This window comes from Marmota marmota, unplaced genomic scaffold (genome assembly GCF_001458135.2).
Source record: "Marmota marmota marmota unplaced genomic scaffold, marMar, whole genome shotgun sequence".
Taxonomy (NCBI): domain Eukaryota; kingdom Metazoa; phylum Chordata; class Mammalia; order Rodentia; family Sciuridae; genus Marmota; species Marmota marmota.
Window position 1 is genome coordinate 17625571 of NW_026000229.1, and position 13305 is coordinate 17638875.

At 34.8% G+C, this 13305-nt stretch overlaps 1 protein-coding gene across 8 annotated transcripts in view; it reads right to left on the reverse strand.

Moving 5' to 3' along the window:
* Usp3 (ubiquitin specific peptidase 3) overlaps window positions 1-13305 on the reverse strand; it is a 98710-nt gene that overhangs the window by 55243 nt on the left and 30162 nt on the right. For 6 of the 8 annotated variants that reach the window (XM_048793683.1, XM_048793679.1, XM_048793680.1 and 3 more), the window contains exon 2: window positions 4451-4511. Coding sequence is in view for 4 of the 8 variants with exons in the window: in XM_048793679.1 (XP_048649636.1) it covers window positions 4451-4511 (61 nt within the window). In the remaining 4 variants the exon portion in view is untranslated. Of the gene's footprint in view, window positions 1-4450; window positions 4512-5337; window positions 5363-13305 lie in introns of those variants that run through there. The other 2 variants (XM_048793684.1, XM_048793685.1) reach the window with 1 other exon arrangement.

A 13305-nucleotide genomic window follows, 5' to 3' on the forward strand; every position in this document is an offset into this window, starting at 1 on the left:
CCCCCCGCCAAAAAAAAAAACAACAAAAAAACAGATAATAAAATTCAGGATTAATTAAATTGAAACAAGAAAGAACTATAAAAGCATTCATTCAATTACTCAGTCATAAAGAAGAATGAAATTATGGCATCTGCAGGTAAACGGATAGAACTGGAGACTATCATGAAATAAGCCAATCCAAAAAAACCAAAAGCCCAATATTCTCTCTGATAATGCAGATGCTAATACACAATGGGGTGGGAGGGATAAAAATTTATTGGATTAGACAAAGGAGAATGAAGGGAAGGAAGGAGGAACAGGAATATTAAAGACAATAAAATGAACTGGACATTACTTTCCTATGTTCCTATGAATATATGTTCCTACTTTTCTATGAATACATGACCAATATAACTACACATAGTGTACAACCACAATAACAGAAAGTTATACTCCATGAATGTATAATATGTCAAAATCAACCCAGGGCCTCACAAATTGTAGGCAAGAATACCCACAACCCCTAAGGTCAGCTTATTTTTTTTTTTAAGAAGTTTATTTCAGCTCTTTAATTTTTTTTAACTTGTCTGCAGTCTACTTTTAATTGTTCACTAGACTAGGGCCAGGCAAGAAAAGGTATTACCCATGCAGATCAATGTCAGTATCACTGATATTATTATCACTTACAAATTTCTCTGCTGATGCTTTTGCTATAACTTTTTTCTTTTTCTAAATTTTTCAGATTGTTAGCTCCCAACTTGAGCAACTACCAAAGATAAGTTCTGTAAAGAAAGTAATCAACCATTTTCCACAGGGTCATAGCTTAAATATGTCAGTCAAACATGGAAAAAGGATAATCCTCTTTCTCATCGACATGGCTTCAGATCTTTTGTTTGAATGCCTGAATAATCACCTATTCTTAGACAGAAACACATTTATTTGGAAACAATCCAAATAAAACACAAAGCATCTTAAGTTTATGAAACTTATTTTTCTACATGGACAAAGATTATCAAAGGGTGATTATATTCATACAAATTTTATAACATTTTTCAATACAGATAAATAAATCATTTTATTAAAGCACGCAAAATGAAATCAAGTATGGATTCATATGCACATGTATACATGTAAATTCATCCACACCTTTACCTGAATACCACACAATACTACACTGCCACTACGAAGACCTTATAACACAAAACTTGCCAGGTCCTAGAAAGCAGCCAATTTGTAGAAGGCAAAGTCTACTTAAACAGTTAAAACAAATCTGGGTTAAATGGCACCAAAATAAACAAGCTTAGAGAGTTCAGACAACATTTTCACCATGAAGCACATTAATTGTACCCAAAGCAACACTTACCTTAGGGAAAGTAGGACAGTTATGGTAACTTCAAACCTACCTTCTATATCCCAGGAAAACGGAACACATTCAAGGCAATATTAATCTCAACTCAAAATTTAATTTTACTCTTCCCCCCCCCCCTTTGTTTTTTGAAAGTGGGGGTGGGGTACTGGGGATTGAAGTCAGGGACACTTGGCCACTGAGCCACATCTCCAGCCCTATTTTGTATTTTATTTAGAGAGACTCACTGAGTTGCTTAGCACATCCCTTTGGCTGAGGCTGGCTTGGAATTCAAGATCCTCTTGCCTCAGCCTCCAGATCTGCTGGGATTATAGGTGTGTGCCACAACACCCAGCTCTTTTTCCATTTTTTTGATACAACTTTAAATGTTTTAAATACAACTAACTCTTGGGTATATACATGGGTCCCCACAAGTGAAGTATAATGAATTTTAAAGTAAAATAACTGTTAAAAGTATAAGCCCCAAAACTACATTTACTGGGTTCAAAAGAAACCTTTATCACATTCTAGAATATGAGCTTAGGTGAGTTATTAATCTTTCTGTGCTTGTTTTCTTATTCATAAATAGAGGTAACAGTATAGTACTTGTGTTTAACAGGTTATCAGGTGATTATATTAGTCCATGGCTCAAAATGAATGAATGTATTTTATTAGCATTTTCCTTTCTATGCTTAACTACTATTTCTTGAGAATTCAAACAACAGAATTGCTTAGAAAAGAGACACATTAAGCAAATATTTTGAGATAATACATCACTGCATAGGTCAAGAAACACTAATTAAAAAGGCAAACTATGCTATTAGGTTCAACATCTAATCATGTTAATTTCTATTCTTATATTTATACTCCATATTATGAAAAATAATGGTACTATTTATGATGGGGAGTGCCTTTAGAATAAAAAATTTAATACTGAACAATAATAATAAATGACATTACCACTTTCAAGTCTTTGAAAACTCGTCATCTTTACATAGTGCACATACAATCATTCGTTTAATTACAATACTACAGTCTCCAAATACACTAGATGTGCAAATGGCTCCTATAAATGTCAGTGATAAAGTTAGAAGTGTGACTATTGATGACATTAAGATCAACAATCTTAACTGGTAACTGGATAATACACAAATGCGTTAGTCAAAAGTTAACAGTTTTGAATTAGATGCAGTGGCATGTCTGTAATCCCAACAACTTGAGAGGCTGAGGAAGGATAGAAAATTTGAAGCCAACCTTGACAACTTAGTAAATTGTTTCAAAACAAAAAGGGCTGAGGATATAGTTCAGTGTTACAGTGCTTGCCTAGAATGCATAAGGCCATGGGCTGAACTCTAGCATAGCAAAAAAAAAAAAAAAAAGTTAACAATTTTATATAAACTGGCTAGCTTACATAAAAATAAATATTTCCCTCATGGAGTTTCAGGTTTTAAATACTGTAGAGATTTTGGCCTATAGTACAAGAGGGAAAGTTTCATCGTATGTGTCAGAGATTGCTAACTAAAATCACAAAAAAAAATAAATAGGAGGTATTATGAAGACCAACAGAATATGTAACTCAAATATGCTATTGATAAACTGTTTCCTAGTTGAAAGAATATTCAACTTTAGACAAGTAGACTAAAATTACTAAAAAATCAGTACATTTAGCAATCAACACCTAGAATTACATGTTTTACCACCATTATTGTCCTTTATGAAAATTAGCTAGTCAGCTACATAAAATGAATATCTAAATTCAGGCTACTGTTAATATTCTACTTACTTAAACATATTTCTCTGAAGCTAAGTCAAATGTCTAAATTTAAGCTTGCTTATAATTAGAAATAGTCTACCTGCAGAGTCCAGACATTTTTCAATTTGTTTTTCCCAAAATCTACCTAGAGAATTGTTTGTTGCTTGCTACTGAGAACATTACTTCTCCAATTTTTTCCTCAAAAATTTGTGAGGTCTTTTTACTGGCATATGATCTTTAAGATTTTTAGGTTTTATGAGATAAGAAGAAGACATAACTAGATAAATTTTATTGCATTATAATTCTCACCTCTCAAAATCTAGGAGAGGAATGTGTCTCTTTGAGTACAGAATTTAAATGCTTCTACTTTTCTTCTCTTTACAAAAAAAAGTTATCTGTACAAAGTACTTTCAAGTTTCCTAAATCCTAAAGATTTTAAAACCACAACAGCCAAAATTAAGAGAAGCAGTTAACATTTCCAATGTGTCTGTGGAAAGAACACTCAATTCCAGAACTTAATATGTGGGGTTAAAAAAAAAAAGTGAAGTGAACAAAGATGCTCTTTTCATGCAACGAGGATCTAAAGATAACAATGGGGAAATATTCCAGATAAGCACAATACAGATTTCAGCCTGACTTGGTATGACTTCTCATCTTCTAATAATTTCAAAGTAGATTTTCTAAGCTAAAAGAGCAGTAGCAATAAATAAGCTATTGTGGCTAAAAGAACATAAAGGTTGATATTTGAGTATATATTAGAACAAGTGTCAAAAAATTTAATATCATTTTGAAGCCAAAAACTGGGAAGAAATGTTCGGGATTAAATCTGGGGTGAGGTGGGGTAGAGGAAGTTAAGTCCATAGAAAGCAAAATGTCTTAATAGAACAATGAAACATTTGGTACATCTTAGGAATAAACAACTCTACAGTGAAGTCATTTTCAAAGGGAATTCTTTTATCTTTAAGGTGGGCATATAATAGATGAAACAAGATTGGCCATGTATTGATAACTATTTGAAGTAAGTAAGGAGAACATGGAGTTCAATTATATTCTTTTGACAGAGTGAGACCCCATCTCAAAGGAAGGAAACAAAGGAGGGAAGGAAAAAAGAAAAAAGTTCCCTTGTTTTGTTTTTCCAACCAAATATTACTAACAGATTATCTTGATAATCAAATTAACTCTTCTAAGTATCAATATGAAGCATTTTTCCATAGATTTTCCCAGTTATACCAAAGAACAAAAAAATTCAATTGGAGAGGGAAAAGAATTATATGCTATGATTAACAAATCCAAATCAATAAACTTTGACATAAAGCTTAAAGGCAAATATTAAAAAGCAAATAGGGTAGTGAAGTAACAAGTATGCCACCTACCTTCCACAGTGGACACTTGAACAAGTCAAACAGACCCAAGGGCTTTTGTTGGACCGGCACACTAATAAAAAGAAAAATACAATATAGCAATTATATCATGTTATTTCTCAATTTCTCCCCTAATCTGTAACACATATCCTGTGATCAAGTTATAAATTCCGAGGCTGTTTAGGTGCAATGAGTCATAAAACCTTGCTTTGTGAATGCAAATACAAACGGCTGCATTGAAAATAATATAAGTGCATGTCCACTATAGCTGCTTATTTTTTTTATTGGTTGTTCAAAACATTACAAAGCTCTTGACATATCATATTTCATACATTAGATTCAAATGGGTTACCTTAGACAGATGGAATGGAATCTTAAAGAGGATATGAGACAGCAAATTCAAACAGCTGCTTATTTAAATTGTTTATTTAATTCAAATAGCTTAACCACAAGTTAAACACATATATTTTCTCCTTTATTACTTATTTTCTTTTACCACAGTCTCCAACAAGTTAATGATAGTCTATTTTAAGTCTAGTCTTCTAATCATACATCTTTGCCATGCAGGTCATTTACCACTATAAATAACAACTATTTCAGTATATTTAGTAAGAGGCACACCCTAAGGTTATAGTTATGAAGAGTAAGCCTAATTTTTTAAAAAGTAACTCTCTGTTGTGTAAAATACATGACAATGGCATATAATTCTTGCTAATATTATAATCAGGATGATATAATCAGATATAAGTAATATTATTTTAGGTATTACAGGAGTAGGACTGGCAAGGAGGAGTAAGAAAACATTTAAAATTCTGGTTAAATTTTTGTTTGCTTTTTACTCACTTGATTAAAAATATGTTCAGTACATGATTTTCAAAAGAAGAGCAATATAAAATCACCTGGAAGCCAGGCATGGTGATGCACACCTGAAATCCCAGCAACTGGGGAGGCTGAGGCAGGAGGATCACAAATTTGAGGCCAGACTCGGCAACTTAGCAAGACCCTGTCTCAAAATAAAGTAAAAGGGCTGGGGATGTGGCTCAGTGGTAGAGGACCTCTGTGTTCAATCCTAATTACCCCTATACACACACACACACACACAATCACATGGAAAGCTTTTTCAAAACACCTCTATTCCACTGAGGCAAAGATAACAACACTAGGATTGAAAAAGTACAAGGATGAAGATGTATCTCAGTTGTAGAGCACTTACTTAGCCTACATGAGATGCTGGTTCAATCTCCAGTACCACCAAATAAAAAGAAGTGCAAAGAACATGCATATTTTGAGAAAAGCAGCTTCTCAGATGATACCCTAATAAAACCCCTTGAGAAGCACTAGTCAGCCTCCTAGAGATATGGGCAGGATACCAACAGCACAACCACACACTCAGGATCACACCTGGCTCTTAGTAGGAACTTAATAAACGTCTGTTAGAAATAAAGTTTAATTTTCTTAGTGTAGGAAACCATGCTTTCCAAAATCTGGCGCCTACTTTCATCTTTCTTGCATTATCACCCATCACAAGCCTTTTTCACAGTCAAGAAACTGTAAATAAGGCAAATCAAGAATAAAGTACCCTTTTAATGTATCCAGAAACATTTATTTTAACAAGTTCTTCCAAAGATATTTAATTATAATACCACTGTTTGACGTGCCCTTTACTGTAGTTTAGATTCCAAATTCTGTGATAATACAGATTAATTTGTAGATTTTTATTTTGTAGAGACAATTTCTAGACAGCAAACTCCCATCATTATGACCCTGTGATTATTAACCATTTGATTCCAATGCTCTTTCCTTAGTATCTATATACATAAGTTCCCAAATGCTCTGGGAACCAACTTTACCATTCTACTGGTTCCCTCATTAATAAGTCAAATAAATCTTTGATTATGTCCATTCTGTATTCCTATAAGAGGGGAGAAGGAAGGGGAAAAGCAGAAAAAAGTGACATTCTGTCCAACAGACTCTCCCATCTGGCCAGAATAGGACTTGAACTGTTTTTGAAAATGAAAGCTTTGAGAGAGAAAATCCCCTTCAAGTTAGCCAAAGGCCCTCCCTCTTTCCTTAATACATTCACACATTTACCTTAATTGACAAGGCTATCCTTGAAGACATTTGAGTGTTTTACTGAACTATGTCCAATTCTATTACACATGCATGTAAGCTGCATGACAGAAAGACTTAAAAGAATGCCTACCAAACTATTAATAATTATTTAGGCAGGTACATGGGAAAACTATTGTAAGGGAAGACCATTGGCTTTGTATTTGCACATCTCTGTAGTGTTAGCCTCACATGAAAAGAAAATGACATTTTTATAGTTGGAAAAAAGTCCAATAAAAAAGTACATTAAAATGTTGGGTACCGTGGTGCACACATGTAATCGCAGTGATTCTGGAGACTGAGGCATAAGGATCACAGTTCAAGACCATCCTCAGCAACTGAGACCCTGTCTAAATAAGTTAAGTAAATGGGTGGAGAATATGGCTTAGTGGTTAAGTGCTATGGGTTCCATCCTTGGTACAAAAAATAAAAGTACATTAGAACAAAGCTTACTTGAATAGGTATTCATGGTTTGAGGTATACTTTGGAGGACTGGGAAAACAATATTATGCTTTTTTGTTCTATCAAGTCTTTGTTTTAGCAAGTATTAAGAAACATTGTAACTCAATCTGGAAAAAAAAAATGTTGAAGCTTGTGTGTTAGAGTGGAAAATTGGGTGTTGAACTCAGGGGTGCCAGAATTATATCCCCAGGCCTTTTTCATTTAGTTTCAAGACAGGGTCTTCCTAAAATGCCCAGGTTGATCTCAAACTTTCAACCTTCCTATCTCAGCCTTCCAAGTAACTGGTATTACAGGCATGTGTCACCTGGCCCAGCTCTTGTCAAAATTTTATAGTATTCTGAAACAAATAATTATATTACAGTAGTAGATTTAGGCCCAAGTTAAGAATTCAAAGAGTTTTTAAATTATGCAGGATGCTCCCCTTTTTTCCCTTTGATTTGGAGTGTTTCCTACCAAGTGTTCCTTTTCCCCTTTTTTATAGTTACAAACATACACACAGTACAGTTTTGTGATCTTATTTTTCCTCTATTGCTATATGAGTGCATTTTCTCACATTATTGCTTTTAAAACAGGGTATTATATCTCTGGACTTAAAATAGCTCAAAAACTATTATTAATTCTTAAAACTTCTGAGTTCCAAATTTTAAAATGATACACTAAGGTTTGGGGGGGAAGAATTCAAATAATCCCTTAATGGTATGGGTTTTGAGATGATAAAAATGTTTTGGAACTAGACAGAGGTGGTGGTTGTGTAACAACTGTGGACGTACTAAATGCTACTGAATTTGTTCCCGTTTAAAAATGGTTGATTTTATACATGAATTGCACCTAAGTAGAAGATACCTACATATAATACTCTTAAGGCAAGGATGAAGAGGAAAAAATAAAATGAAATAAGGTTCTGAACTTTCAAAAAATTGGAAACAAGTGACTGTGCCTTTTTAATAAACCTAAAAATAAAAATAAAAAAAACAAAAATCCCTTCACTGATTCAAGAAATCTGATATCTTCTATCATTTATTATAAGAAAGTTGATGTGTGATAGAGCAGTTAGTCTTGGCTATTTAAATGACCGTACTCCCTGAGAGTATAATAGTCACAGCAAAAAAAAAAAAAATGTAAAGACTAGAAAACTATAGAGAATAGGGATATTATAGGGGATTCTGAAGCCAATAAATAGCATTGCTTTGGGAAATATTTACTCTGTTTATACCCCTTACCCCAGTTTAAGAACTGTTAGTATACCCAAGACAATTATAAGATGAAGGATACTTGCTTTAAATTAAACTAATTCTCCATTATTGTTAAGAATGAAACAGGTGGATGGAGATGTAGCTCAGTAGTAGAGTGTCTGCCTAACATGCTTGAGGCCCTGGGTTCAATCTTCAGTACTGGAAAAATTAAAATGAAGGAAAGAAAGATCATAGCATGAATGACAGAATACTACAGATCATCTTAAAATCATTTATTTGGGTCACCTTTAGGGAAAATGTCTTATTATTAAAAGGAGTTCCAATTTGTAGACAGATATGTTTCAAAAGTTTATCTGTAGTATGAATGCATTTCCCATAGAAACAGAATTAAAAGTTTCTAGGCTCTTCTATAAAATGCTACATGAAACTTAAATACTGGTACATGCACACATATGCATACACATGATTAAAACACACATAATAAAATATTTTAACTCTGAATACAGTATCTATTCAGCAAAACATAAAATAATTAAATCAAAGGGTTTAAAAAAAAATATTTTTAGTCTTCTCACTGGTATTTGAGAGAAAGTGAGAAAGATGGAAACTCCTGGAAGTTCACAAAGTGATATCTGTAAATTAATAGGAGCTCTTTAATACACCTAATTATATCTCAAAGTGATGCCGAGGTAAAGAAACCATGCAATGTATTCTGCAAACAGTTACACTTGACCATAGCAAGGTCACTCGGCATTTCATAAATAAAGACTCATCTTTCATTCAGATTATAATTTTTTTCCAAACCAATGTATCCTTCTCCTTTAGTAAAGCTCTCCCATTTCCTTAGAGTCTCCTAACCCTAATTTCAATATCATCTCTCAGCTTCTGTGTATCTTAGATCAATAACTGGCACTGTGAGGATTCCTTTCACTCTTCTCCTCTTCCTAGACAGCTCCAGAATCTTTCTCTCTCCCTGTTCCCATCTCCGCCTCCAGCTCTTCAAGTTGGGGGAAAAAAGACCTGTGTCTGGTAGGAATGAAGAACATCTTGATCCTCTCTAGAGCTTGGGCCATTTTCCAGAAGGCAGAAGCTATAACATAAGCTGGAAAAAATGGGTACAAGAGTCCCACCTCTAAAACATGCCTCAAACTCATGTCTTCTTTCTAAAGTCCAAAGCTTTAATTTTCCTGGAAACCAGAGGCTCAGAGGCAGAGGAAAAACATTTAAGTGACCTACAGATCAAATTGGTTTTACTCATATGAAGGAAATAGCAATCTGAGAGACAAAGGGCAGAACTATGAAATTCTGTGCTTTAAGGGCTTATTCACACAAATATTTTCAAGTTCTGCTTCAAAGACAAAATGGCACCCACACTGAATATTGTATAATATTCTTTATACATAACCATTGATTTTCAATATCCTCTTAGTAGTCACTATATAAAACCTAACAATAAAGGACATATGATATTACTATTTACAACAAAAATTCATCACTGTCTACACACAAAGTAGTACAAGCATACAGTACTAATAGGTAAGTCATTTACAGTGCATAAATTATTCAGAGTTGTTTCAACTAAGAGAAAAAGCTCTGCTCTTCTCAAGAATGCAGAAAAACAAGGATCAGATCTAAGATTCTAGTCCTAGCTCTACCATTATTATCTATAAAAGTGCAAATATTCCTACTATTCTGAGTCTATGTCTTCATTGAAGAGTAGGCAATGACCTTGTCCCTTCTAATTATAAAATTATTCAAAGACATCGACCTGGCAAAATTTAAACAAATCAATCATTTCATCCTCCCTTATAAATAAAATCTTCTAATTCTACTTTCCACCCAATTTTCTTAAAGGGCTTACAAAAGATTAACTGCTAATGTAGTATAATTTTCTAAACCTGTGGTTTTCAGGTTTTTTCCCCTGCTTCCCATCATCCCTGAAGCCAATACATTCCCACCATATTGCTCTCCTCAGTATTAGCAACTCACTACACAGAAGGGTGGGAAGGAAATATGTGGAATCACTGTTCAAAGCTATTACAAACATGCTGACATAACAAGAAAACTCAGAACCCCAACCCTACATACAATTTTTAAAGCACAACATTTTCAAAATATTAGCAACCCATAAGAAAATATCCATAATATATTTCTTTTAAAAAAAAGTCAAAATTTGTGGGACTGGGGTTGTAACTCAGTGGTACAGCACTTGCCTAGCATGAGTGAGGCACTGGGTTAGATTCTCAGCACCAAATACAAATTAAAAAAAAAAAAAAAAGATCCATCAACAACTAAAAAAATGTATATTTTTTAAAAAGGCCATTTGTATGTAGCATATACTGTATAGCAAGACTATATATGAATATTACTTCATTTGGTGCTCTACAATCCAAAGAGATATGAACTACTATTTGGCCTATCTTACAGATTAGGAAATTGAGGTACATAAAGTTATACAACTTGCTAAGTTAGTTAGCAACAAAGCAAAAACTCAAGCTTATACTGTTTTTGAAATCATAGACTATGGCAAAGCAGATAAAACCAGAAGACTGACACTTACATTTGGTTTGTTTTTCCTTTTCCTTTTATTTATTTTTAGAGACAGGTCTTACTATATTGCCCAGGCTGGCCTTGAACTCCTTTAAGCTTAAGGGCCTCCTGTCTCAGCCTCCTAAGTAGCTGAGACTACAGGTTTGTGCCAGGGCATGCCAATATACCCAGCTTCATTTTGTTGTAAAAAGAAATCATACTATACATTTCTATGTCTGTGCAGATATTATAGCTCTATATAAATTTTAAAAGTCTAAAAGGGTATTATAATAACTGTTAACAGTTATATAAAAGAAATGGTATGGTGAGTGGAGCCACAAAGACCTGCTTTCATTTTCAACTGTACTATTTGAAGTTTTTCAAACAGCATTACTTCTTTCACAATAAATGTTAAATTTAAAAAGCTTTAAAAATGAAAGAAATTGTGGATCCAAGATGGTGGGCCAATGGGAGGTTGTATCGCTCCATGACCTGGGTCTCAAGTAGTGAGAATACTGCTTGTCTGTGAGCTATTTTCCTGCTCCCATGCAGGAATCACGGCCACTGTGCCAGTGGAGGGCTCTAGGCCTCAGAGTCAGGTTGGGTCTCCCAACTACTCGCCCATGCAAGACTACAGGGTACCGGGAGCAGAACCATTGACATCAGCACTGGCGCAGAACTTTCAGCCACCTCCCACACCCCCAGCAGAAATTATGGACACTGCTCCCACGCGGGCCACCCGGCAGCCTACCATGTGCAGGAACTCTGGCTACCACTCCCGTGCAGAACCCCCATCTACAAATGTGGGGCTCCCCGGGTCCCCACCATCTAGGGACTCTGCAGCAGTGGAGATAGTCCCCTAAGCGTACTGGCCTGCATGCACCCAAGAACTTCACATAGGCTCTGAAGTCAGTCAACGGCCACACACTGCACTCCACTGAGCTGTCTCTGAACTCATCATCCAACATCATTGCCTGGCTCCCCCACCATACCCAACACCCCATCAATGAAAGCAGGCGCCTCCATCTTGGATCACCTTCATCACCATCTTTAGTGGGGGCAACCCCTAGTTTGGAACTCTAACTCTGGCTGGCCAGGTACCCAGTTTCTAACTCCTCCCTTTCCCAGCAGCCACTACCCTGGCACAGCGATTCCCTGGTTATCTTCACTTTCCTGAGGGCGGATATACCAGCTAACAACAGAGGACACCACTATTGGATGAGAGGGGAAGCAGGAAAGATACTGATCTCCAACCCAAACAATCCTTGTTTCTTCCTTCAAGGTTTTTTTTTTCTTCTCCCTCTCTATTCTCCTGCTCTCACATCCCCAACATATGTGAAACAAAATACTTTGCATGAATTAGGATTTTGAGGTCTGGGACGTCTGAATAGTATATTACAGTTATATTGTATATTCTTTTGTTTGTATCTTTTATTTTTTATTTTTTCCCACCATTTCTAGTATTTTAACAATTTTAAAATTTTTTCTTAACAAATGTGTGTTTGTTTTATGTACTCTACTGTCTTCCCACTTACTTGTCTATGGAAAATTACTTATGCTGCTAATCTTCCTCTTTAGATTTCTCTTTCACGCTTCATAAGATATAATAACTATATTCTCACCTCCTACCTCCTCAGTATATCATCCTATTCCTCAACCCCAGTTCTTTGTCCACCATCAGAAATTGTAAACCCTTTTATAATCCTACTGAGTAAATTGCAAATAATAATTGAATTTACCATTTCTGTACATTGTGACCAAATTGTAAATGTCTTAATAGCAAGCATTTGTTTTTAGGGTGTATACTGTTTATATTGGGATCTGTTAACATTGTCCTTCACCTCAAAGGAGAGGTATAAGAACCCTACAGGGGCACTATAAGCCTACAGGGTAAAAACAGTAATGCCTAGGATCCACAGTGCTAGAAGGGAAGACACACAAGCAATATGAAAAAACAAAGGAAAAAAGTGCCCCAAACAAATCAAGATACCCACATTATTAGAATCCATGGCCAGCACAGCAGAAGAAATTACAGAGAAGGAGTTCAGGATGTACATAAATAAAATGTTCTGTGAATTAAAGGATGACATGAGAGAGCAAATACAGGCAGTAAAAGATCATATTGACAAAAAGCTACATAAAAAAATACAGAAAACAAAAGAGTATTTCTTTTTTTTATCATTTATGAAAATCTATTTTCTTTTATCATTAAAGGACAGTCTGCTTCAGTTTAGAATACGATGTTGAATACTAGTTTTCCTTTAAATCATGAGGTTATTCTGTATTTATCATCTACAATCTATCATTAGTGATAAATACTTGGGTTCTATTCTTTTTTTTGTTTTGTTTTGTTTTTGTTTTTGTTTTTGTTTTAATTTTCTATTGTTGGTTGTTCAAAACATTACATAGTTCTTGATATATCATATTTCACACTTTGATTCAAGTGGGTTATGAACTCCCATTTTTACCCCGTATACAGATTGCAGAATCACATCAGTTACACATCCATTGATTTACATATTGCCATACTAGCGTCTGTTGTATTCTGCTGCCTTTCCTATCCTCTACTATCCC